Source organism: Fringilla coelebs, assembly GCF_963513975.1.
Source record: "Fringilla coelebs genome assembly, chromosome: 6".
NCBI lineage: Eukaryota > Metazoa > Chordata > Aves > Passeriformes > Fringillidae > Fringilla > Fringilla coelebs.
The window spans coordinates 36,327,333-36,354,280 of NC_140034.1; the positions used below are offsets into that span (position 1 = coordinate 36,327,333).

Consider the following 26,948-nt stretch of genomic DNA (forward strand, 5'->3'; position numbering starts at 1 on the left):
TCCTGACTGTGTTATGATAATTCTGTTAGAAGGGACAGTGAGTGTGGTCAGTAGTTAGTAATGTTAAGTAGTTAGTAGTTAGTAATGTTAGTAATAAATGGCTCTAGTTCTTTTTAGAATTTTGACCTTATCTGCAGGGGAGAATTTACAATCACCAGTAGAATTTGAATTGGTTTAGTTCAACCTGCATAAATTGCAGGATGGATGCTGTTACTCACAATACACAATCTTAATTTGGTTTCCCTTCATTTGTTTGAATTAAACCAATTTGGGCTATGTATTCTGAATGAACACTCCTTTACAGGCACGTAATCCACTCTCATTGGGTCTAAATTTAGATCCTCAACTAATCCAGATTAATGGTTCTCCAGAGGGGTTTGTTTTATCTGGAGTTGGTTCAACTGTCATAATGTCCAATTGAAGCACAAAGGTGTAAATATAATGTGAGAAAAAAATATCAAAGAACATGAAAAAAGCCCACAGTTACTGTTGTGTCAAACAAATGTTTGTCTTAAAAAGCCAGGTTGTTCAAGCAGCGGAGTGTTTACTAAAAAAGCATAATTTAGTCCCAGTAGTAAGATTGGTAGTTAGCCACATGGAAGGCCATACTGCTGATTTAAATCAGAATGATTTTACCAATTTTGCATATCATTTGTGTGTTGATTCAGGGAGAGAAGCATTGTTCACTTGCAGTTATGCTATTCTGAAAGCCATAAATAACCTAAAGCAAATATACTTTTCAAAGAGTATAGTCTTTGGATAAGAGGGTTTATACAAAGAGTTACATTTGTATAATTACACCAGCGTAACAATAAGCAAAGTTCTAGAAAAGCTCAAAGAATTGAAATAAGCTTTTAATTGGTTGTAGTAGTTGCTGATGGTAGCCATTGCGGATATGATAATCTCCAAAGTACAATTTTTTATAATACTATCTATAATCTAAATCAGCAATGATTGCTAAAACCAGAAAATTAAAAAAAATAAACTGTCAAAATTACCAAAGACAGGGTTTTTTCCTTGCCAAAGACAGCTGTTTATAGCCTGACATAATTGTACTTTAGAAGTATTTAATCAGAAATAATCCTAGCTATGTGAAACACATTGTAAAATGTGAAGTAGACAGTATGCAGTGTAACTGAAATTTAAGTATCTATTTTTAACATTGTAGTTTTTGGTGAATATTATTTTAATGTTATATATTACTGTAAATTAATTAAACAATTATTTAATAAGTTATTAATTAGATTTTTAAGCGGATTATTAAAATTAAGTTTAAATGTAATTATACCTTGCAGCAATTTGAAACTGCTTGTGGAATATATCTCTGAAAATGTTTAAGTTCATTAGTTCTGTATTGAGATTGGTATTGGAGATTTGGGAGAGAGCAAGTTGGAAAATTAAGGAAAGCTATCCTTGAATTTCTTTTCTGTACTGGAAACTGACTAAAATTTCAATGTTAGTCACTGTGTGATACAAAAACTAGTTAAGGTGCTGGGTGAGAAACACAACTTTTGCTGTATTTCTCATTATTCTTTTAATCACTGAGTTCTGCTCTATTTCTGCAGTGACTGGTTAAATGGAAGCCATTCCTGGGATCTGGATGGTTTCTACTGACGCAGACTTTGCATAGCAGCTCCATCACCTCAAGGGGTTGCAATGAGTGGAGGAGGGGATCAGCCTGACATCCTCAGTGTGGGAATATTGGTCAAAGAAAGATGGAAGGTGGTGAGTATGCCTTCCTGCAATTCTGTATCTTCTTTGAAACATGTTTTTAGAAAGAAGTGGTTTGTGCTTTGAAATTGATTTGAAAATTCTTGTGAGATATATTTTGCTTAGTACTTCAATTAATTGTGAATGAGATTTAAAAGTACTTGTTTCTCTTACCCTACTTTAAAGAAAAGTGAGAGGATTTAAAGTGGGTTATTTTTTTTTTTCCTGATAAGAACCTAGGAGAGCTCTTAAATCCCAATGAAGTGCCTGATCCAAGCACAACTGGAAGAGTACTGCTAGTATATTGAACCCGATCAGCCAATGATTGTATCAGTCCATTTTGGAGATCAGTCAGATGCCCTCCCCTGAAGCTAGTAGGTTTGTGAGATAGATATGTTACTCCTTACAGGAAGATCTTTCAGGACCTTGCTGCTCTTCCTTTTGTTTGTGAACAAAGGATTTTATGGCATAGATTTATTCTCAGCTGATTTGTATTCATTTGATTGTGTGCCAGCATTGGCTTTGCCATTAATAGCTCTGTTCCCTTTTGCTGTTCATATCCTTGATTTGCATCTTGAGGGAAATAGTATCCAGTTGAAGCTATTTTTGCTGAGAAAAACAGGCTGAGTTCTTGTAGCTCCTTCTCCATTCCTCTGATCACTTTGGTTTTTTTTACTTAGAATTTAAAAAAAGGAAAAAAAAAAGCCAGTTCACAATAGAACATTTAGAGTATCTCTGTGTGTGTAGTAGGCTGTGAATGGATTCTGAATTGCTTATTTTATATTACTCCCCTATTTGAAGTTTTTTAGAACTGTAAGACTGAATGTAGAAGATACAAATTCATCATTAATTTTAATTCATAAGAGAGAATTATTTCAACTATCTTGTACTGTATCTTTCATTTAAATATACAGGGAGCTGATATTAACTTTGTGTAGGAAATCTTTGTATTTCCTTTTAGGTAAATAGAACCTGAATAGCTATCTCTGGAGTATAAGTATTTGTAAAATACCTTCTTATATTTAATCTCAATACAGCAGTGAAGTAAAAATAGAAAGCGTAGTTTTGAATCAGATCAAATAGTATAAAATACCATTTTTTATACAGTAATATACAAAATACAATAGATAATAACATACTAATATATCACTATCCACAAAACCACTTAGTTGTCTGATGTGTCTGAAGCAGCTATGCTTTCTTCAGATTTAATTTCTTTCCTGTGTAATGAAAACTGCTGATCATATGTGTCATCTGGAAAATTTTGAAAGTAGGCTGAAGTTCATTTAATGTAATTATACATTTTCACTTATGTTTTCCAGATCAAGTATTACAAGTAGATGAGTGCCAAGTATTTCCTGTGGGTAGCTCTTCAATTTCTTATCTTGTGTAGCAAACATTAAGGATTTCTTGATGGCATCTAAGGTGATAGACTTCCTGAATTTAGGATTTCATAGGATTGACTCCCAGCAGAAGAAACTGAAATGCAGTTTTTGGATTTTTTTGCTGTTGAGGACCTTGTTCATTGCAGTTGTGAAAACCATATGTAAAATTTTTAGACATGAACGCTTTAAAAAACCATGTTCAATTAAATTTAATTTTAACCTAGACGTTATTTAGGGTGATTCTATTTTGCAAAGTAAGCATTAAAAAATTATAAAATACTTTTTCCCCAGCGACACCCCCTGTCTCTAGCAGTGTCTGTTAGCATTTGCTTTTATCCTTTGTTGATGCCTTTCCTCATGCCTCTTTTTTGCCTTTGAAACATTCATTACAATCCCAACTTGGAGAGACTTGCTTGTAATGATAATTGATTTTAGATATGTTTAAAGATGCCATTCAATATGTAGTGTAAGCAAAGGTACCAAGTTAAAACTTGTTGGAAATTGTATGCTTTAGTCTGGAAGCATATAAAGGCACAGAAGTCAAAGAGAGAATGAAGAGAAAGAGTTTGGGTTGTGAGATGCTAAATGCAAAAAGAGAAGGCTGAAACTAATGAACAAAGTGGGATATTGTAATGCAGATGTAAACAAGGGCAATGTGGTCTTCATCAAGGTAAAAGATGTTGAGCAGCTGTGTCAGGAGGCCAGTATGGTTGAGTGGTCACTACCTGTGTGAACTGGAAAGCAAAATGCAAGTGAACAGAAGGTGGGAACAGGGATGGGCTGCCCAAGATTGCCGTGGAAATGTTTCCTCTGTGTGATGAATATATGGGAAAGCCAGAGCTCAGCTGGCAGTTGTGACTGATGAAGGATGTGGAAAGCAACAAGAAAAGCTTCTATAGGGATGTTGGCAGCAAAAAAGCAACCAAGGAAAACACGGACTCATTGTTGAATGTGTGTGACTTGGTGACAAAGGGTGTGGAAAGTATTTTTTTCTGCAATCAAAGAGAGATTAATTTGGGCCTGGAACTACTGAGTGGTGTAATTATTTGGTGTATGTTAATGATTCTGGTGTACTTTAGCTGAGGATATAAATTGATCTGTTTATTTGGTTACTGTAGTGGTAGTTTTGTTTGTTTTAAATTTCTTTTAAGCACGCATGCAGAGAAACAATGCTTTCAGAGGCAGTCTTTCATGGTCTGACCATTTCTCAAAGCTGGTAAATGAAGATAGATGATAAATGTATTTACATTTGTAAGGGGGCGAGGATGGCTGTGTCACCTCTTTTCCTCTCACCTTTTTCACCATGTACTTGTGCTATGTGTGCTTGTACTATGCTGAAAATTCATGTGTTTTCTGTTATCTTCTTCTGTATTCATAGACCCTAGGCTATTTTAAAAAATGTTTTTCCTGCTCAGTCAAATGTCTGATGGTGTTGATTAGGAGACATTAGATTACTTTTCAGAATCTGAAGATAGGTCAGCACAGCATATTGCTGCTCTCTAGAACCCTGGACAGTTTAGATGACATTTCATACAGTGTAGTCATATAATGTTAGCTACTGTATGTTTTCAGATGACATTTAGAAAACCATGTTACTCTTAAGGTAAGTTCTTTTTTGTCCCCTTTTCTCTTTTATCAGCTTTAGAATGTTAGCCAGGGTAGGCATTTTGTGAAACACCATTGACATTTTTAATATTGAAAACCAAACAAGTGCCTGTTCCCTGTGACCACTTAAAGCAGAGTGAAAAAAACACCTTTTAATATTTGCTCTGAAGGTAGTGCAACCTAATTAGTATGCCACGAGCATTCTTTTTACCTCTTTCTTGCACAGATGAAACTTCCAGTGCTGGAAATTTCTTGAGTCTGTCTGTTAATAAGAATGATATTGGTGAATTGGGAGTGAATTTGAGTAATATTTGAGAAGTATATTCAAAGATAATTTTAGCCATTTCTCATAATTTATGATTTAGCTGCTGTATGTAAGTCACTCCCTATAATAGAAAATACTATCTCTTTTCAGGAAGTCCAAAAACTTGTATGATTGTATACCATTATTATTCAGTGTGCATATTTCTGAAGAGAGAAAAAGATGGTATATTTAAAAAATGTCCCTGTGCATTTGTGTTTGGAGATCTCTGGGCTGTGTGTGACTATTTGAGGAAAGACTTCATTCAGCATGCTGACTTTGCCCAGATTCATGCTGGGAATACTACTGCACTCTTCTATTATGCTATATACAATGTGCAGATGGGGATCAGGTGTGTTCTCTTCCAAACTGTGGTTAGCCATACCTTGGTCAATTATTCAGTAGCTCTTTTATGTACTGAAGGATATAATTATTATTTTTAAATCTGTTTGTAATACAACAGGCAGAACAAAGAAGTATTGCTGGTTTATTTTCTTTCTTCTCCCCTCTTTAAAATATGTTTTTGTTCTTTCTTTTTCCCCAATACAGTTGAGGAAAATAGGAGGTGGAGGATTTGGAGAAATTTACGATGCACTGGACTTGCTTACTCGGGAAAATGTTGCACTGAAGGTCGAATCAGCTCAGCAGCCAAAGCAAGTGCTGAAAATGGAAGTAGCTGTGTTGAAGAAGCTGCAAGGTAGGGCAGCTTGAATATGTGAGAAGTACAATGTCAGTGTATCTTAAAAAATAATTGTAATTATAATAATATTTTTAGTAAATATTTCCTATATTCTGCACATTCTTGGTAAATGATTATTAAAAGTGGAATAGAAGTTCTTTCAGATTCTGAAAGTTTTGCTACAGTGAAGTTTTTGTTTGAAATGGGCTGAAATGAAAATAAAACGAACAATAAAAATAATTCAATTGCTGCAAAAATCTTGGTTCAGATTTACTTTATTCCGAATCCATATCTTCTCTTTGTTATTTGCTCTAGACTTTGTTATTCTTGTTTTTATTTTTTCTTCTAAGATTTTTTTTCTGTACTATGTAGCATTGAATATTTGAGGGTCCTTCACATAGCATATGCGTTAGGAATATTTGTTTTCTTTGCTTTGCAAAGAAACTGCTGAGGATTCTAATATTTGAATAGGAAACATACTTTAAAAAATCCCCATAAGCAAAAGCCCCAACTTTAAACTACTGTAATTTCTATGAGAAAACTACTGGCATGTAAAATCCTGAAATACTTCCAGGGTTCAATTCCTTGAACCAGAGTTTGGATAGTCACACTTTCTGTACCCTTAGATATTTAATGAAGCTATCAATAAAGAGAAATATGCAGTGACTTCTCTTCATTGCTTTTTACAACACAAGACAGTTTAAACAGTGAATTTTTCTTTTAAAAATATTGTTTCTAATCTGGAAGATTTTGAATAATACATGCATTTCTGTCAGCAGTCCAATTTTTCCAAACTCTTACTTTGAATAAAACAAAGTCTGCATGACATATGGTGCTGCCTAATGTGCTGTAAAGGTCACACTGCAGCAGGAATTGACAGCCTCTATAGATTTAAGAGGGCAAGCATGTCACATGTTATGATGGTAACAAACTGTTCTTACGCTTTTGTCTGTTTCAAGGATTTCACTAAAACATCTAATATTATATAACTGAGCAGGGAGATTTTCTTAGAATTTTAAAGTTTCTATTTCAGAGATGAATAGTAAATTTCAATATTGTCAGTTGAAAGTTTGGAAAACATTTGTCAGGTTTCTTGAGAGAAATTATTCTAAAGACAGTGAGTTCTGAAGAACAAAATACTCCATAACTCCTGGTATTTTTAAATGCTCAGAATTAATTTTTCCAAGAGTTTATGGGTCTTTTTCTCCACACATGAGCTTGATTCTATTTTACAAAACCCAGAGTCCTTAAAATGGTATAGATGAAACAACTAAATGATAAGGAAATTAGTAGACCTGAAAGAGAACACTGCAATTTGGTAGCACTACAATGCCAATGTATTTATGAAAACATGACCTTATATAGGACTTTGTAACTGGAGTGCATTTTAACTTTCCACTGTAAATTACAGTATAGTGGAGTTTCAGTTAAGATATTAGAAAAGGGATTTTTTTCTTAGTCAAAACTTTTTTGTCTTTTGAAATACTTGTGGAAAAAAATTGATGAAATAATAAAATATTTATGGGTGAAAAATTGCTATAGGGCCTTACAGAAGTTATACTCTCAGAGGAATAGTTAGGAAACTATTATTCCAAACAGCCCAAGTCTTCCTGCAGAAGAGTCTTTGGTTCTATTGAATCATGGGAAACATCTAGATAAAAAGAAAAGAAAAATGAAACATATGACCAACAGATCCACTGAGACAAATAATCCACAAAATATACAATCCAAATAAATATTTCTGTTATTTATTTTCTCAGTGTTATTTCTCTGAGCAAATAATAAATGGAAGCTTTTGTATAATTAAAAACCAGATTTTATACAAGATCTTTAGAAATTACACTTTTGACAATCTTTCTTATGAGAAAACAATCTAAATGTATTATTCCTTTTATATCTTGTTGCTCTCTTGCACCAAAAAAAAACCCCAAGAAGTTGGTGGTGATAGAAACACTAGAGGTGATTTCCAGTCATTGTTGTGGAAGTTTACACTTAACACTGTTACTGCTCTGTTTTTAGGCAGGGAATATTGTTGGTGATCAGTAAAGCAAACTTAGTGAAGAGATGGGTCAAATGAACCTTTTGCATATATTGTGATTTATAATTTGCACAGATACAGTACTTTAGTTTTACTTGCAGCTTTTTTTATCCATACTTGGAAGGTTTTTTTATTAAACAAGGTTATGGTAGAGACCATTTTATGTTTTACAGGAAATCTTTGCTCCTAGGAGCCATTTGCATTAATTTCTTTACCTTCACAAATTTCATTATGGAAGAGCTAAAAATTTGAAGCATAGGGAAAATGAAGAAAAGTGGATGAGAATGGGGAATAGAAAACAACTTTATAATTACTTCTTAAAGATTTTTATTTTTATTCCTAAATGAACAGAAACTAGAAATTAGTCTCATTTTTGACAATTTTTTTTTTTCTTTTAATGCAGATTCAGACTAGGTGAAATTGTAAACAGTTCTTTTAGGATATTTTGGTAACAGCTTTGTATTATCATATGTCCTCTGAGACCAACTTTTATCTTGTTCTTCTATCCCTTTTTGGTGTGTGTGTATGTATGTGTGTATGTGTATATATATTACTCTCCTTTTCTCAATGGGTTTAGGTTCTCTTCATGCAAGGTGTTCTAGTTACGCTGGACATAGAGAGGAAGGAATAGAATTGTCATGAAAATCCTTTTTATTTCAAATATTTGAAAAGTTTCCTCTATAATAAGAGACTTAATGAGCTTGCAGTGTTGGTGAAGATTTTCTTGATGTGTGGATCTGAATTTTAAAAAATATTGCAAAGTTTATGGGATATTATAAAGAAGCAGGCTTTTAGAAGAGAATAAATGAACAGGTGTGTTCTTCTAGTCTATAGTAGACCTAGGCACATTTTCAGGGTTATAAAGATGCATTTGAATGTATCTGTACTAGAAACTTACTTCACAGAAACTGTGAAACTGATATAAGAATAGATGTTGGCAGAAGTGTAGGGATGCACTATTTCTTACCATTCTTTACTTTCAGAAACTCTTGAAATTAAAACAGTGTGGTCATTATTGCGGGGGTAAAATGAGTAATAACTATGTGGTATAATGAAGCATATAAAAGTAGTAACTTTGTATATGGTACAGTGACTAATGAAAAACTTCAAAGAAGTTCTTTTTAAGACTCCAAGCTAGCAAAACATGCTGGAATATGTGAGTAATTGTATGACTTCTCTCTTAATTATGGAGGAGGACTAGGCTCACTGATACGGCCTTTTATTACAGCTTAGTCATCAATTACATCTTAATTTTTCTTCTCCCTGCTGTCTCCTAATTGTTGTTGCAGAATATTGTTTAACTCTTTAAGTTCTTTATTTTTGCTTTTTTTTAAAAAAAAGAAATCTGCTGCAACAGATGGTTGTTTTGTTTAACCATGTTGTGAGGCCATCTGTTCCCACAGTCAGATGGGAGAAGACAGATTTATCGCATCTCACTCAGTGAGAGTGAGACTCACTTGGTTTCTGTCTCACACAACCTTACAGACTTCTCCCTCACTCATTTACAGCTCTGGAGCATAATTTAGTGATGGGCTGCGTCTGGTGTGGGCTGTAAAGCTGCTGTAGTGCTACACTGCAGCAGCCTGAGGAATGGCACACAGGCTTTGCACCCTCCCCAGGAGATTTTTCAAGGGCAGAGTTATTCGCTGCAGCCTATTAACATCATCTTCTTGCCCTGTAGCTCAGCAGTGTAGCTCACAGGTGTAAGAAAATACTTTTTTCCTGCTGAGGAAAAGGCTGCACTAGGTGTGTATAGCCCCACTGGAGTGGTGGAGAATCATTCTATTTGAATAAGATATTTAAGTTCTTTCCTCAATTTTATATAAAGGTTTCTAGGAAATTTACCACACAAACTGAGTTGGTGCTCTAGTCAAAATGGGATTTCTCTGACTAAACTGAGTTTTAGACATTTACTGAATTTGTCAGATAAAATCTGACTAATATATGTTTCTCTGAAGGTGTGGCTCTAAAATTAACCATAAATATTTGAGATGAGATTTCATTAATGGAAACTACAGTAATGAATATACAAAATTTCATCTTGATAAATTTGCTACTAATCCTTTTTCTTCATAAAATTATACTGTCTGTAATATCGCCTGTCTTACTTGAACAAATGGGTGGAAGGAAAAAGTGGAAGAAAACCAGTGATGCCTAAAGTTTAGCAATTACAGTTTAGCACTTCCTTTTTTATGCAGAAATGTAGAGATATCTTTTAAAATAAATGATTTTGATGAATCATGTCAGATTTTCTTTGTTTAAAAGAGCCTACCAACCTGTTTTAATTTGATGTGGCAGGCAGCTTCCTGAGGAAGCAAGAAACGGGCAACCACTTTTCTGTCAAGAGAATTGAAAGCATTTAGAAGCTGTAGGGTCAAGTTTTAGGGTTTTGATGGAGCTACAAGTGCAGCAGTAGCAAAAAGTCTCCTCAGATCTGTAGTTAGGCATTATGGTGTTTTGAAAATAGTAATGAGTGGCGTGGGGGTTCCCTGATTATGGCATTCTCGTAATCCTAAGGGTAAAGAAATTCATGATACAAATATTTGGTGACAAATTTTACACATCTTTAGCAACCACTTGAGATCATCAGCTTTCTGTTGGCTGTAGCTTCCATTGGTGTGAGAAAGGAAGGTAAATGGCCTGATGAACTTTAATCCTACAGTTCCCTGTTCTGTCACAGAGTGGGGCAGAGTGGGATCATAAGGGGTCACAGCTTCTCTCCAAGTCAATGAACAGTGGTACCAAAATGACAAAAGGTTTGCATTCCCATTCTGTTTCCAGTTGAAGCCTTTTGCTTGCCTTTTTCTCTGTATTTGCCTGGAGAATCTTCTGCTTTGATTTACAACTGCAGGATAGCAAGGAGATTATTTTTGACCTGTCTTCTCTGCAGTTTGCTCCTAGGACAGGAGGAGGCTTTAAAGAAAATCGGCTTAAACAAAACTCTGATTTTTTTTTTTCCCTGTTTCAGTATACCTGAGCTGAATTTATCTTTTGTAGCTAAACAGCAAGGATTGTGTTATTGAGAAAGATATTAATAAATTGGATTAGTTGAATTACATTTTCTACAGTTTTTAAATATAAAACATAACTCACAAGTAGTACTACTGTTTTCCTCCATCATGGCATACGCAGCTTATAGAGAAGAGGAATATTGACTAGGAATATTGTCTATTACAAACCATTAGATTTGTTAAAAAATAACCTTTTCCAGTCCAAAATGCCTTCATTTGTGGACATTTAGGCATGTTGTCATGCATGTTTTCTAATGGAAGAGTGAGACCTGTGGTTATAGGAGAAAGCTTCTCTTTAATTGCAGGTAGAACTAACTTTGGTTTTATTGCTGTTGAACTGTGTGGGGCTTAATTTATTATTTTACATATTTTCCAGTAATTTCCTAGTTATTTACAGGAGTAAACCACAACATTTCATTATTATTGGCTAATTTCCTTCTTTTTCTCTTAGGAAAAGATCATGTCTGTAGATTCATAGGATGTGGACGGAATGACAGATTTAACTATGTGGTCATGCAGTTGCAGGTTAGTGTATCAAAGTGTTCAATATTTGCTTGTGTGTTTAGGTTTATTAGCCAAGTGTATATGAAAATACCAGTGAGATTTTAGGGGATGCCAAACAAGCAAACAAAGAACCCCCAAAGATCACAAATGTATTGTAGTAAGAGAATGTAAATTGAGCATATCCTTTTATCTTTTGCCTTTTATATCCTTTCCATAATTCTCTCAGAAAGGAGAAAGCTTCCATCCTGAAAAAGACCTGCCTTTTGGAAGAGTGAACTGTGATGTCTTCTGAGATATTTTACATTCCTTTTAAGTCTTCCCTTGAAGATAGTCTAAAATAGATTATATTTGTCTCTGTATTTTGTTGGCTTTTTTATAAAGATGAAAAATTATCCTATGCAAGAAAAAGAAAACACTTCATTTTACTAAAAGACTTGTTCATTTAAAAGGGATAAAATAGGTGCTTAGCACTTAGAGTTATGGGGTTAATGTCCTTTGTCATCCTGGTGAATATGAATACCGAACAAAGTGTGTTCTAGTTCCTACTGTTGTTCATCTGTTATTTTAGAAGAACAACAGTTCTATGATGTCATGAGGTTGCATTTCCTACATAATATATTTTTCATCTGTTTGATGTAATTTGTAATTAAATTATGTACTTTTCTTTAAAGAAGTGAGTGGGAAGAAGTCTTCATGAGCATTTTCTTAGTGGCCTTTTTTAGATGTGACAAAAATACCATTTTAAGTAATAGTGTTTGTACTGGTCTTCAAATAGGGATTAGTTTGTTCAAGGTTTTTAGGAATAGAAGGGTACTAAGTTCGTATTTTCAAAAACAAATTCCAAATTTAGTGTGGGAGATACAGTCATTACCTTTAGGTGAGATGTGTTACCTTTGAGTGTGAAAATAGGTATTGACAGTATTTCATGGTTAATCATGAGCAACTAAAGATGATGTAGGAAGCCTTTACAGCATCTGTGAATCCTGATATTAGTATTTTTTAATGAAAATGTCCTTTTAATTTTATCAGGGTCGGAACTTGGCAGACCTGCGTCGTAGCCAATCTCGAGGGACATTCACCATTAGTACCACTCTGCGGCTTGGGAAGCAGATTTTGGAATCTATTGAGAGCATTCATTCTGTGGGATTCCTGCACAGGGACATAAAACCAGTAAGTCTGTCCATTAAATCAAAACAGGCAAGTAAGATCTGGTCATTAGATGGCTGCATAAGTAAGAATAGCTTCTATACTAGATGCTAAAATGCAAAAATGAGAAGGGATGGAAAATTGAATGTTTAATCATCAGATAGGGCAGATTTTTTCCTATTAATTAATGTTGGATTGCAACAAGAGTAACTTAGGTATTTTTCAGTCTTTGTCTCCAGTTTAAGCCTCTATGCAATATGCTGTAGTTAAAACTTCCAACCCCTATCTTTAGCATCATGTAACCAAGAGTATTTTCCATGAGATATGACATAATGTGCTTGATTAATAGCAATTGATATTGTCATATAATAAATCTAAAAGGATATTAACTGTAGAGTGTATTTATAAGTCCTTCAATAGCAGTTTTCATGTATTTAATATATTTTCAACAAACAAGAAAATGAAAGACAAGACTGTATGAGAAAACTATTTTTTATTGTGGAATTCTTATTAGATCTACTGTTATTAGGTTAGTATGAGGGGAGTGCCTTTCTGATAGTATCACGCTTTTGTTCTTACTATTTTCTATTTTTCTTTGAATTTATTTCTGAAATTCAATCACCTATTTTTGATATTGCTCTATATGACAAATATCATTAGAACTCTGAACTTTCAGAATTTGTAAATGAGGAAAAAATAAGCAAATCTTTGTGTTTTCAATAGATGCAAATATGGTTTGTTATATCTGACATATATTGCTAAGTTTCCTGTCAGCTGAATGATGCTGACATAAAACTTCCAACAAGTGTCTGTATATTAAAAAAATTTCATTTGCATCACTTCTTCCTGGCAACTTTTAATAAAACTTGTATTGTCCCTGACCCATCCCCATTAAAGCCTTCATTTAGGAAAAGAGCATAGAGGCAGTGAATGTCAAGTGAAATTGGTGAGAAAAAATTAGCTGGAGCTAACTGTGCTTTGTGCTGAACTCAAATCTTGAAATCCTTGGTTGTTTGTTTTCCTTGTGACCAACTAGGCAATGCTGAAATTCTGTGAGTAGGTGACATGATTGGAAAATTCTTGCTAAAAATTAATATATTCTACATGATAAATTAAGAAGACAATCTCTTTGGACAATATAGGCCACTGTTCAGATATGCTAAGTTGGATGTCTGTTTTTCTTAACATTTTCTTCAAATTTATTGGGAGTTCAGTAGAAGTGAAAACTTGGAAGGAAAGATGGAGAAATAGAATATGAATTTTCTGGTTGTGTTATTGCATTAATATGTGAACATATTGACACTTGTCTGTATTCATCTATTATCTGTCTGTATTTCTTTTTCTTCCTAGTCAAACTTTGCAATGGGACGTTTTCCAAGCACCTGTAGGAAGTGTTTTATGCTGGATTTCGGCTTAGCACGGCAATTTACCAACTCATGTGGGGATGTCAGACCAGTAAGATTTTTTTCACAGTTGAAACCCAAATTCTTGAATGTGGTAGTATGCTGTCTTTTCTTCTGGAGGAGTGTGAGAGTTGCATTGAACTGGTAACTGTTGTAAGCTTGACAAACACCATCCCCAGTCAGGAATGCCATATGATTTATTAATTATGTTTTAAGATTGGCAGTAGGGAATGAGTCAAGTTTCTGGTTTTTGGTTTGAGACAGAGGTGTACATCTAAGATATTTTGGGATAATCTGTCATTTGGTTTGGAAAATCAAGTGATAAATAGGTCTTCATTAAATATCAGAGAAATATACCAGAGCTGAATTTCACTTGCTATATTATATTGGATTTTAAAAAATCCCAAAACCCAACAACAACAAAAAACTGAGGAGAAAATGTAAAATCAGACACTAAACTAAATACATGTAATCTGAAAGAGAAAGTCTGACTAACTAAAACTGTGAGAGGACACTATTTATATTATATAAAGGGACATAAATAAGTGTAGTTCTTTTATTTCCAATGCAATGCAATCTGAAGAAGCTTGTAGGTAAAAGCATACCAATGAAGAAATTACAATTTTAGGCAAGTAGAACCTCTCTAAGTCAAAGGTGGGCAGTTAGTTTTGTTAATTCCAAAGTTTGAAAATGAGCAAGTCAGTGCCATTGTACATGGTAATGTTTAAAAGAAACATTTTCTTTATTAAATTTACATTTTGATGGGAACACCAAATAATGTAGTAGTCAATACCGAGTAGCATATTTATAAATATGATGCAAATTGAGTGGTAGAAGCCATCTCGATTTCAGGATTTTCACTCTTATTTTGCCTAAGAAGTTGGAATGTGGCTGATTTTTGTGTGCAGATTATGAGGTGTGTAAATTAGTAAGGTAAATTAGTGGGGTTCTGCTGTACTCTATTCCTTCAGCTGTAATGCTGGACACTGCAATGAAATCAAAGAGCAGGGGAGACCAACAGAGTGCCTGCTGCTGTTGGAAAGGTGAGATAAACATTTTAAGTAGTTTTATTTATTTTTTTAATTTCTCTGCATTCTTGTCTTGTTCTGTATGTTTGGCTGCTTATAATGTTTTTTGAACTGACCTCTAATTTCAAAGAGAAAATAATTCCCAAGATTCTCTATATACACACCAAAGGTAATACTTCTAGAAAAAGTAAATGATAACAGAAAATTCACTATTTTTTATATTCTTTCTTTTGCAAAAACTACCTCACCTTTTGTTTTTCATTGCAGTGCCCTACAATGTAACTGAAGTAATTCTTCAATTGAAATTGTTTAGAAGTTTTTGACACTGTAATCAATATTTGTAGAGTGCAGTGATGGTAGGGAAAAAGATAGTGGTTTTGTTTGTATGCAAATGGTTAGTTAGTTAGAAATGGTTCTTGGATAGCGAGCAGCCAAAGTGCTGGCCTTGCTTACTAAGAGTATTTATTCATATTTTCACTAAATGTGCTATGTGCTTCTCCCTAAAGCTGTGCTTCTAAGCTTCATTAACTTTCTGCAGATACTGCATGTAACGCAGGACAATGTAAAAGCACGTTCTCCAAAAGCATAATACTCTCCTCATAAAAACATGTTCCATAGTTAAGGTTGGCTTGTTTGACTATTAGCTTTTTATAACCCTAGTTTTGTTTCCCTGTTTAATTGTCTTTATCTCAAACCAGGAGTTTCCTGGCTTTTACCCCCATCTTGCTGTTGGGGAGTGGGTGGCTGGCTGGGTGGGGCTTGGTTGCTAGCTGGGGTTAAACCATAACAGGCTGTTGTTGCCTGCTTGTTATAGACAGGTTTGGAGGGAGGATTTCTTGTTAGTCTGTTCTCTTCCTGAAGAGTTATGGATTCTCTTTAGACTTCTTAACTGAAAGAATGGTCAAGGCAGAGAACTTAGAACAAGAAATCCATTCTTGAAGATGACCCAAACTAATTCCATGCCATTTTTCTGTACTGAAGGATCCCCCAGAGCTGCCTGTAATTTCCTAGAACAGCTCAGTGTTGTCTTCAGAGATGTTGTTCATCTTTGTACCCATCTTAATGTCAGACTCTGTGGTGATTTAACAACATTAAAACCATTCTGCTAGGGAGTCCATTAGGCTGTACCTGCTTCTGTCTGACTACTGTTTTGAAAAATGCAGATTTAATGTAAAAAGCTTTCCGGAAAGTAATATTTAAAGAAAAAAAGATTTTCAACACTCATAGTGCTTACTGTGTTTTTCATTGCATTTTGGAGCAACACATATGGACTATTTGTATAAAGAACTGAAGGGCCAGCATTGTGAGCCCATTTCACTTTCTGTTCTTGGTGGGATTTGCATTAGCATAATTTTGCACCCTTGGATTAGGTTATCTACAATCACCTTTGGCTTGCAGCAGCCAGATGATGCTAAAACTGATTTTGAAAGGAAAAAAAAAGTCAAGGACATATATTGTAGTTTATCCACCAAGAATGAGATAGAATCTAAGTAATTGCTTCTCTAAGTGTTAAAGCTGCCTTTATTCTCACATTTTTCTATCCATCAGAGTCCCTTCTTCGTGAAAAGTTTAAGCTTTTGAAGCCAGTAAGCAGCAGCAGTCTTCATGTGAACTACTGCTGCAGGATGCACTGATTTTTACATAACTGACACAATTCAGAAGGGAAACAGATAGTTCTTGGGAATCAGCAGTTAGGTTTTCTTCATAGATTACCTTGGGAACCTAAACAATGATGTATTGTTTGGGTCATCCATTCTGTCTGACCCAAACTTTCAATACCAAGAATGGCATGGAATTAAAGAGTAAAGGAGTTCAATGAGCTTTTAAAAGTGGATATAAATTGCTGTAAAAATAGAAGCATGTTTTGTGTTTGTAAAACCTAGTATCAAATTTCTTCTTTATTCTTCCTGATTTCCCTGGTACTTCTGTCATTGCCTTTTTTGCTTTTTAACAGAATCTTTTCACACACCACAGCTGAAATAGCCTTTTATAGCCTCTCTCTAGAACTGCAGAATTTCCTCATCCAGTAATATCAGAACTCTTTTTCAGAAAAAAGTGAAATAATACATCTCCAGGATATTGTAGCTGTCTTTTTTCTCTTTTATCCTCTTCCCTACAAAGGGAATTCAGTGTTTTAAGCTTATTTTTACACAACCACTGTGTTGGTAGTAATCTGTTGTAAAGCTGGTGAAAAGGGATAAAATTGGTTATAAATGTAATACAACAACTGTTAGAAAACGACTAGTTCTTTTTGGTATTCTGTAATCATTATCGGGACTGTAATTTCAAATTTAACTTTTTCCTTACAGGAAAATATTGTCCCTCTTAATAAAGAGGGGTAAAAGGTCATTTCAGGAAATTACAGGAAGGAATATTTTGAGGGACAACTTTATGTAATGAAAATATGTTCAAGCTTTGTTAATCTGCCCCAGTGTCTGAGCATACTGTCAAAAGGAAATGCCTTTATTGCTCATCTGAAGGATCCAGGGGTTTTACATTCTCTTGGGTTTTTCAGTTAGCAGAGACAGTTTCCCACTTGTTCCAGATATTAGCCTTAAAATTAATTTGTCATAGCTGCAGTTTTCTTCTTGTAGTAGCATTTTACCATAGTGGTCTAGTGAATCTTCAAAACTGAAAGAAAAAAAAGCATAAAGCAAACACAAGGCTTTGCACACTTTTTCATGCTACAGACAGTTCTCTCTCAGAATTACTACTGTAAAATAAAACACTTTTAACTGCTAATTTTGACATTGATTCATTTTACTGAAGTTGCCTTGTCTTCCAGCTGTCTGAATGACTATGCTTGTGAGGAGCTGACTTCAAGGAGAGAGGGATATGTCTGTTGTATTCACTAATAAGATATTTGTAAAATGTATAAACATGCTGAAGAGAGTAGTGAAGAGTTGCAGTTAATTAAGTTGAATGATCTGACGCTATTACCTGGCTAAAACTTAAAAATCAGAAACAAACATTTATTGCATTTTGTATGTTTGTGAAAGATGAATGAAAGGTAACAGCTTCTGATACTAAATTCTACATGGTGGGAACAATACTAGGATGCAGGTATTTGGGGTACATGTAGAATTAAATTATAGAATGGAAGTTGATAAGGAACTACTGATTGGTAGGAGGAGCCTTCTCTGGGAATGGAAGGGATCAGAAGAGAGAAAATTGAGTGTGGGAGGAAGAAAAATTGCTGGGGATGATGTAGGCTGTTAAAAGAAGGAAGGATGAAGCACAGGCAAGCAAATAAATTGCTGGATAGAGGTAGCCAATAAATGAATTAATGGTGTAGATAAGAATTGATTACTGCAAAGCAGGGTAATTAAAATTTAATTGTAGGGATACTCTAATCATCAAGCAAATACATTTAGCAGGCTGCAAATTTAGTATATTTATGAGATTCATAGTCTGCTGTTTATTGCTTTTTGATGGTGTAGTACCTAACATTTTGTTTGCTATTGTCTTAGAGATAGCTGAATACTAGCATATTTTTGTTTTTTTAATGGAGGCAGAGAATAAATGATTCTTTTTGCATGTAAACCTAACTTCATACAGCCATCAATTTCCATGTCTCTGTTTACATGCTGAAAATGGAAAGTGAGGGTGTCAGCTGTGGTACAGAAATAGAAAACCTTGAGGGACAAAATGCGAAGGACATTTGCATTCTTAACATCATCAGTACTGCAGCCAGCTCTTAGGCAGTTGTCATCACTCCAGTTTTAAAGGGAACCTTAACCACAACTGTTTTCTGAGGTACTATTAAATTTAATGCAAAGAAAGCAAAATAAAATAAAATAATAAGCCGTTAGTCTTTGCTGTTAAAAAGATTAACCTTTAAAAAAGAATTTTAGGTCATAGTTCTTTAAAAATCCATAAATTCAACCATCATGTATTGTCACATGCCTGAGTTTTGTGGTCTTTTATTTATGTGGATTGCAAATTATAAATAAGTGAATTTTATTTGTTTTACAAAGAAGATAGTATAACATGTATGTAAGCTGAGGTGAAAAAGCTAGGGTTTAACAGAATTAAAACCCTATCCATAAGAAGGTGGCATTTAGATAAAACCTTTTCATCTGAAACATCAGTGGTTTTCTACTCAGTATACAGGTCTTACTGACTGGCAGCCTAAAGAATTGTTCAGATTAACAGCCAGTCTGCCGAATCTGATGATTTGGACTCAGCAAAGATAATTGAAGGAGAAAATTCCTTTTTGCTCAATTTGATGTTTAGTTTGGAATGTGAGATTCCTTTATTGAGAGTATCATGACTAGTGGGTTGAAATGTATTCAGAGGAGAATATATTGTTTGTGAAATTGTTGTATTTGTGATAAATAAGACTTTTTAGGTCAAGGGGAGAGCTACCCTATGACTGCATCCCCCCATCTCCCCACCTATCTCCTGCTCTTCCCAGTGACTATGTTTTAGATCATTCTTCAGTGGTTATTTAAATAAAATTAAGAGCTTCATCAGAGTTCTCATTGTCATAGGATATTTTAGCGTGACCTTAATTTCAAGTGTCTAAATTTGCCTATATTTATTTGAAAACAAGTAAAAAATCAAAATTACATTATTTAAAGTATTTTACAGTACTTACTCTCAACATTAACAGAAATATTCAAATCCAAAGGCAACAGAGCATCCACCAAAATTTTCTGAGGCACTACACGTGCTCTTTACTGGTGACCTGTCAGTGACAAAAATTGTCTTTGACTTCTGCTAAAGCAGGAGACACACCAGCTGCTGTACAGTCTGACCCTTAGAAAAATGCTGTGAAAGCAGTTGTGAATGCAAATGTCTAGATTTTTTATTGTCTAGGGAAGCAGTTACAAATCTGTTCACATCAAACAATGCACATGTTCTTCCATATCAGGTGGTTCAGTACAAATCAGCTAAGTGCTGCTTGCCTTTCATCAGTACCCTCAGGTTCTGAGGATTTTCCAGCAAATGAGGTTTTATCTTCAAGTTTCAGTTTAAGGTACGGGTGGTGTCCTAGAAATGTAGTATAAGAAGCTGAATACTTTAAAAAAACAAACAAACACAAAACCAACACAAAGAACCAATAAAATGATGGAACACACTCCCCCCAAGAAACAAATAAACAAGAAATAAGCAACCCAAAACAATCCTGCACAGAATACTTCACAAAAATGTATTGGTAGATAAAAAAGCATAGTGTTATATCCATTTTGAAAATTTGGAAGTGTGTTGTACTTCAGTTACATACAGGGACAGAAAGCATAAATTTCTTATATACTGGAATTTCCATTTGGCTTTTTACTTATGAAAATTTGGGAATGGTTATGCATTTGAATTGCATGGATGCTTCTTCTAGTAAGATTCTGGATTATCTAGATTGTTGAGGAAGTCTAGAGAATACTTCCATGTTATTCTGCCCTACCTCCTGTCATCTTGGCAGAAGAATTGCAGATTGTTAATTTCTGTATTTGGAAGAGAACATTGTTTTTATGATGCTGAAATAGTGGAAGCTATATCCATTAAATGCTTTTTATGATGAGGGAAAAGGAATGGGATAGTTTTGAGAACTAAAGGAGCAATGGTGAAACTACACTGTTGTAAACAAAACGGTCACTGCAAGTCTTTTGTCTTCTTTGAAGACCATTTGGACCCATGGATAGCTTTAAGTTCTCAATCTCCTTATCAAGTAAATGCTGTTATAGCAAACATTGATACAACTTTAAGAAATAGGACTCAGAAGTGGTCCACAGATAGTGTTGACTAAAACTGGTGCAGGTTTTTTTTCACCCTAGTGCTCTTCAGGATTCAGAATTTGTGCTGGTGACTACTGAATAATCCCTTGACTGTGTGAATTTATTATAAATAAGAATCTGTATACTGGAAGTTGTTCAAGAAGAGTTAGTGAACATGGCATGCCTAATAAAATTTGGAATAAAATGAGACCCACACATTAAATTTAAATGATTTGCAGCACCCCAATCATCTGCAGAAAAATGTGAAATTGATCTGGTTTTGGTTTTAGTTAAAGAGCACTATGATACTGTTTCTTCAGCAGTTCCTTGACACACCTCTGTTTTGAGTGACACAGGTTAAAGCAAAGTCTAAGGACAACTAGGATATGTTTATGAGTATTAAATGGCAGCAGATTTCATGGAAAATAATTAAATAGTACCTGAAAGTTCCAGGGAGCTGTTTGTTATTTTAGGGCACCGTATCATGAGTATAATAAATAATTGGCTGAAATATGTCCACTGTTCTAAACAGGCCTCTCTTCCATACCTGACTAAAATTGTTGAAAGCGCTGTGCTGCAGGGTAATGGTGCATGTCATTTTGTTAAATGCACTGTTCAGTCGCTCTTTCATCCTGTTGAGAAGCATTTTGTCGCTGGCATTTACCTTATGTTATCTCTTCTCAGTAATGGCCTCTCTCAGTGCTGAACAGTACATTACAGAGGAATATGATTAGCTGAGGATTACATGTGCACCCCTAAACAAGGAACAGAGTATTTATTTTTCCTCTTGAAATATTTTTCATTTTCCTCAGAGCTTTTTGAAATACATCTTTTAATAAGTTTCTGTGTAATAGTTCACTGAGGCTTTTACACATTGATATACTTCAAAGGTGACTTTTTATAAGTTGTCTCTTAAAGTGAATACACCGTTAGCTTGCAACATGATTGTTTGGAACAAGATAGTGACAAAAAGTTAGTTTTCCTCCTCAGCAATTGCATGGAAGCTATTCATGATGTATTGGACACCTCTGCACCAATGCTTACAAAGCAAAGACCTGAGTGTGCTGAAATTTGGCATTAGAAGTTCCCAGGATCAAATGTCTGGAACTGGGCCATCCTAAAATAATTTTTTTATTAGTTTCTTCATTTCTTGTCTAACAAAGGCATAAAGTAATGAGAAGAAGCACTGAACACATAGAATTGTTCAATGGTTTGGGTTGAAAGGGACCTTAAAACTCACACTGCTCCCATTTCCTTGCCTAGACCAGGTTGCTCAAGGCATATACAACCTGGGCTTGAGCACTTCCAGTGATGGGGCATCTACAGCCTCTCTGGACAACCAGTTGCTGTGCTTCACCACCCTCTGAGAAAAGAATTTCTTCCTAACAAAGCAAAATTATGTCCAGTTTTTCATTGTTACCAACTTTCTGCAGACATAGTTCAGGTATCTTAACCATGTATTTTGAGACCAGCCTTCTTAACAGCCTCTGCTTCTGCTCAGCACTTCATGTGAAGATGCAACAGTTGGGATTGTAAAGCATTAAAAATACGTAGTACATTTGTACTGAACTCTCTATAAATCAGCAGAAAGGTATAGAATGAAAAAGATTTCTAAACAAAAAAAATTTTTAAAAATTAACATGTACATCTTTGTATTTATTTAAATAATGTTGATTTATAAGCGGTATGCCTGAGTTGAAAGTTTTATGACAGTCATTTGAGGTTTCATTTCTGAATTAGGAATGCTTTTATAGGGAAGAGATAGGACTTAGTTTGGTGATGTTGGTGGAGACATTATTTTCAATCAAGAGATTAAAATAACTGTTAGACTGTTGGGTTTCAAAGGTTTTTTAAGTAATGCATAGCTGTAATAACACCTACCAGTGACAGGCCTGTGCAGCTGTAGTGATACAGCAGTGTTACACCTGCCAGTGTAACATTAGTTATTGTCTGCTAAAACCTCCTTCAAGGACACAGAGGGAGACTATTAAGGGCACAAGCTTATAGTGTATATATAGTAGCTATATATCTATATATAGTGTATTATAGTAGTGTATATAAGTAGCATTTTCAGCATCCCCTGAACCTGATCTTTGCAACTTTGGTTGTATTACTGACAAAGTAGTGAAGTAAATCAGTGTTAAGGAGACAGACAGCTGGTGTCTTGTGTGTGGTAGTGCAAGGTGAAAAATGCAAGTGGTGAATTAATGCAGAAGATGAAAAGAAGAGCATTTTCAATTGACTTGCTGCCAACAATAGAATGGATATATGAATTTCACGTTCGTGTGACGTTGTTTTGCATTGTTTTGTAACACCTCAGTGGAATAAACTTGGAATTAAAGAATTAAACCAAAAATGTAAGAAAATCATGTGTGGTTATATTTGAGAGGAAGATTCTTTATGACCTGGAGTCTGGGGTTTTGAGGTGAAAAATAAAACCAAATACATGATATCCTGCCTGAATAAACAGTTTGATTAATAGCTGAGATATGAAAAATTATGATAGTAGAATACTTGTTGGTATATTGGTTTTTTTTTCTCCTTTTCTGTTGTGTGCAGAACACTGGTATCATATTCAAACAGTCATTAAATAATTTAACTTAGAAATTTAAATTTGGCATTCTGAAGGTGCTTATAGCTGTTCTATATTCTGATTCTGCAGTTCCTTTATTTTCTGTAGAGCTAATTGATGCTCAGGGGAATGGGCTGTAGCAGCCATATTAAAAAAAAAATTTTTTTCTAGTGATATTTGACCTTTGATTTGAGTTTTGAAAGAAATTATTTTATGAATGGTGAAACTTACAGTTTTTCTATTGTTTTGTGTACTGCTTCCCTTATGCCCTCCAAATTTCGTAGTATTTTCAGCTTCATGCTACAACTTACTTTTTCTGATCAGTACCTAGTTGCACTTTTGGGATTAGGCTTGTATTTACATGCCATCTAAAACTTATGCTAGTTGACCAGTTGATTGGTGTCTCTTAAGATGGATGTGAGCCATTTTAATTGAGTTTTAACTATCTGTCCCTGTGTCAGTGTACTAATTTGGGTTCTGTCTTTAATCACCAATTTTCATTACATTTGTAGGATCTGAAAGTCTTTGGGAGGTGTCCTTTTTGTTTGAAATTAAAAGCTATTGTGGTGGAAAGACAGATGGTTTGGTCCAGTAAAATTTGTTTTCTGGTGAAGATAGAAGTAAATGAAAATCAAACCAGAAACTCTGGTTTCCAGTTCTTTCTGAGCTATAGGCTAAATTCTCTGCTGACTTATGAAAAAATACTTTTAATCATTTTAAAGAAGGAAAATGTGTTATTTCTTTGTGGTGGTTTAATCGCAGCTGGCAGCTAAGTACCACAGAGCCTCTTGCTCCTTTCCCCTACACCCCTCCTGCCTCTGTGGGATTGGGAAGAAAATTGGAAAGAAGGTACATGCATGTACATTATGTTCCTTGAGACTTTTTGCTTTCCATCCATAGTTGAAATAAGCCTACTACTGAAACAGTCTACTTCTGAAATTATGCAACTATTTAATACATTGTATTATCATTATAAATAATAAATTATGTACAAAACATAAAAAATAACTGCAAAACATAAAAAAATTAAGGTCTCCATTTTCCAGTCTGCTAAGGGCAGAACAACTGTAAAATTTTTATCTACAGAGATAAATAAAACAATATTCTGTTCCATGGGGAAATTATTTGCAACTGCATAGCTGGTTTATATAGATAGTCGTCTTACAGTAATCTCTGCTTCAGCTCCTGGAATAAGAGAAAGAAGAAAGATTGCAGGGAGCAGAGCAAACATGCACGTGGCAGACTTACCCTGTGTGATTTTTCACTGCAGTAAGTTTAGGTTTGTGACAGACATTAGTAGGTTGTTACCCTCTTCAGCCCACCAGACTTTTTGTCTGCTCATAAATGAGCTTTGGAACGACTATAGTCTTTAGCTCATGCACCATGTTGGCTGAGTACTCCAGACTGAAAGCTGAATAGCTCAGGAGACGTTTTGTGTATCAAATACTGCTGTCTTAGAGATGGTGTTGCTCTTTATAGCACATGAAGTGGGAGATAAATTTTCATTTGTCACATGTCTATTAGAACTCACAAAAGTGAAACTTAATTGTATTGTTAGCTGTTAACTTACCTTGATACTCAGCTTCTGCGGGAACTAGGTAGCATAGGTTCAGACAGCTGCAGTTTTTGGAAGTCACAACATTTGTTTAGGTATATCTGAGGCCAAGTAATGTGTTATACCAACAACTAGCAGGAGATGGGTTGACGAAAAGTTCTAAGTGCATGTACTCAGGTATTAGTGTCTGATGTGGATTTTATAGATAGAGCTGAAAGTGTGGGTTTGAAGAGCTTATATGCAGTGAAAATCAATTGAGAACTATAATATATTGTAATGGCAATTGTATTTCAACTGCTTGATTTTTCCTTACTCAAGTGATCCCTGAAATTTTCACTTGTTTTAAACTGGTTCTAACACGTGTTAGGCATTACATTAGACTGCAAAGTCTGTATGTTCAAAAAGGGGAGGATTGGAATATGAATTGTTGAAGCTATGAAAAAAAGTTTTCAAAGAATTGAAACTGTGTGTAGTTCCAATCATGGAAATAAATTTCTGGTGGAATTTGAACTAAGAAATTATCTTTTTCGAGGGAAAAGATAAAAAAGGAGAATTCTACCTTTAGCAAAGGAAGATAGGGGTAACGTAGGTGGCTGCTTCTCTACCCATCCCCTATGGCTTTTAAACCCTACTCTAGAGGCAGCACTGCTGGCTTCTTAGTGCAAAACATAGACACTTGGGCCTACTCAGTCATGGCCTGATTGATTGGGAGAAACATGGTGTGTCTCAAATATAATGTAAAGAACCAGTATTGATTTTTTTTCATGTTGATTTTTTAGTTTCTGCGACTGCAGTAATAAGTTAACTTTTTTGCTCTGTGTAACCTTTCCAATGTTGCTTTGAGCAGTAAACCCAGAGCATTTATCTAGAGACACTGAACTGAGCTAAGGAGAGTGAGTGATTTGCCTTCTCCACAGCCACTCCAAAAAAGCAACATTCATAGGTTTGTAAGCATAGTGTCTCCCAGGAGTCTGAAAGCTGTGTGCTTAGTGGAAATAGTTCACTTTGCTAGGAACTGCTAATTTCCTGCATGTAGATTATCTGAGACATTGCCAAGTGTTTCCAGGGCAGCGACATCTCCAAAGAAAATTGATATAACATTTAAAAAGTACCTTTATAAGTAGAAAAATTCATCATTATCTCTGGATCTGCTTAATTCATCTGCATGTATCTTCAAATTATTTTTTTTTTAACTTAAACTTGAAGGATTTAGTATTTTTCTTTGGCTGCATGAGATGTTGTGAGATGCATGAAAATTTCTGAAACAGTTTCAGAAGTTATGCAAATGCTCAGAAGTCTGTAAGTTCTGTTCTGAATTGGGCAAACTTGATTTGATCTACCGAACATCACTCATGTCCAGAGAGACATGGTAGATTATTTTATTATTGTTGTGTGGCGCTATAATACTGTTTTTGACCAGCTGCATTACTGAAGGTATTTAATTGCATTTTGAAATACAACAGAGCGACATATACTTTTACTTCCGATTATAGAAACTATACTTTAAGGCAAGAGACAGTGAAAGGCTTTAGATGTCCTTTCTGGAATAAAGAATTCAGAATTTACTTCATGATAAGCTCATAGATAGAAATAGTATTCATTCTTTTTTTTTTTTTTTTTTCCTTTCCCATCCAGGTGATTCTCAGATAATTGAAATCATGTTAGGGCAGATAAGGATGGCTGTGACTTTAACATTCAAAAACATTTGAATTGGTACACAATGAATTTCCTCATATGGACATTTCTTCCCCAGGACAGAAGTGGAATAGGTCAGATTTTTAGTTTTTGTAAACTGAGTGGGATAATTTAGTTATCTTATGAAATTTCTTAGTCTTTTTCTCTTGCTTTTTCCAGCAACTGAAGCATTTCTGTCTTAGTTATCAAATCGAAATTGACGTTGTGATGCTAGAAATGAAAGTGGCATTTCATCCTAGGTTTCGTATTTTCCATTATTCTCAGAACAGAAATATTTAACTAAGTAAAACTGAATATAGTCCTTCCTTTTTAACATTCATGCCAGAGGCAAAAGACAGCAAATATTTGGTTTCGTCTTCTGAAACTATATGCTCTTGAGATTTATGGAATTTGTATTTGCAACTATTTTAAAGTTAAGCTCTCAGTGCCCTCCTGAGAAAACACTATTTATTAAACTGCATATTTTAAAAAATTCATCTCTATTTTCATTGTCTTGGGAATGATGCTATATTACTCTTAGTTGGATGATTTACCAACCTGCAGAACTACTAAGGAGATTTAAGTACTTTTAAAAAAAATAGTTTCTCCTAAAATTTAGCAGT

The 26,948-nt window shown here is 34.6% G+C and overlaps 1 protein-coding gene across 1 annotated transcript in view; it reads left to right on the forward strand.

Moving 5' to 3' along the window:
* Positions 1-26,948, forward strand: part of TTBK2 (tau tubulin kinase 2) — a 75,764-nt gene that overhangs the window by 20,096 nt on the left and 28,720 nt on the right. Inside the window, exons 2-6 of the mRNA XM_084207079.1 lie at positions 1,566-1,725; positions 5,551-5,698; positions 11,181-11,254; positions 12,263-12,403; positions 13,730-13,834. Of these exons, the coding sequence (XP_084063205.1) occupies positions 1,657-1,725; positions 5,551-5,698; positions 11,181-11,254; positions 12,263-12,403; positions 13,730-13,834 (537 nt within the window). The 5' untranslated portion in view covers positions 1,566-1,656. The remainder of the gene's footprint in view (positions 1-1,565; positions 1,726-5,550; positions 5,699-11,180; positions 11,255-12,262; positions 12,404-13,729; positions 13,835-26,948) is intronic.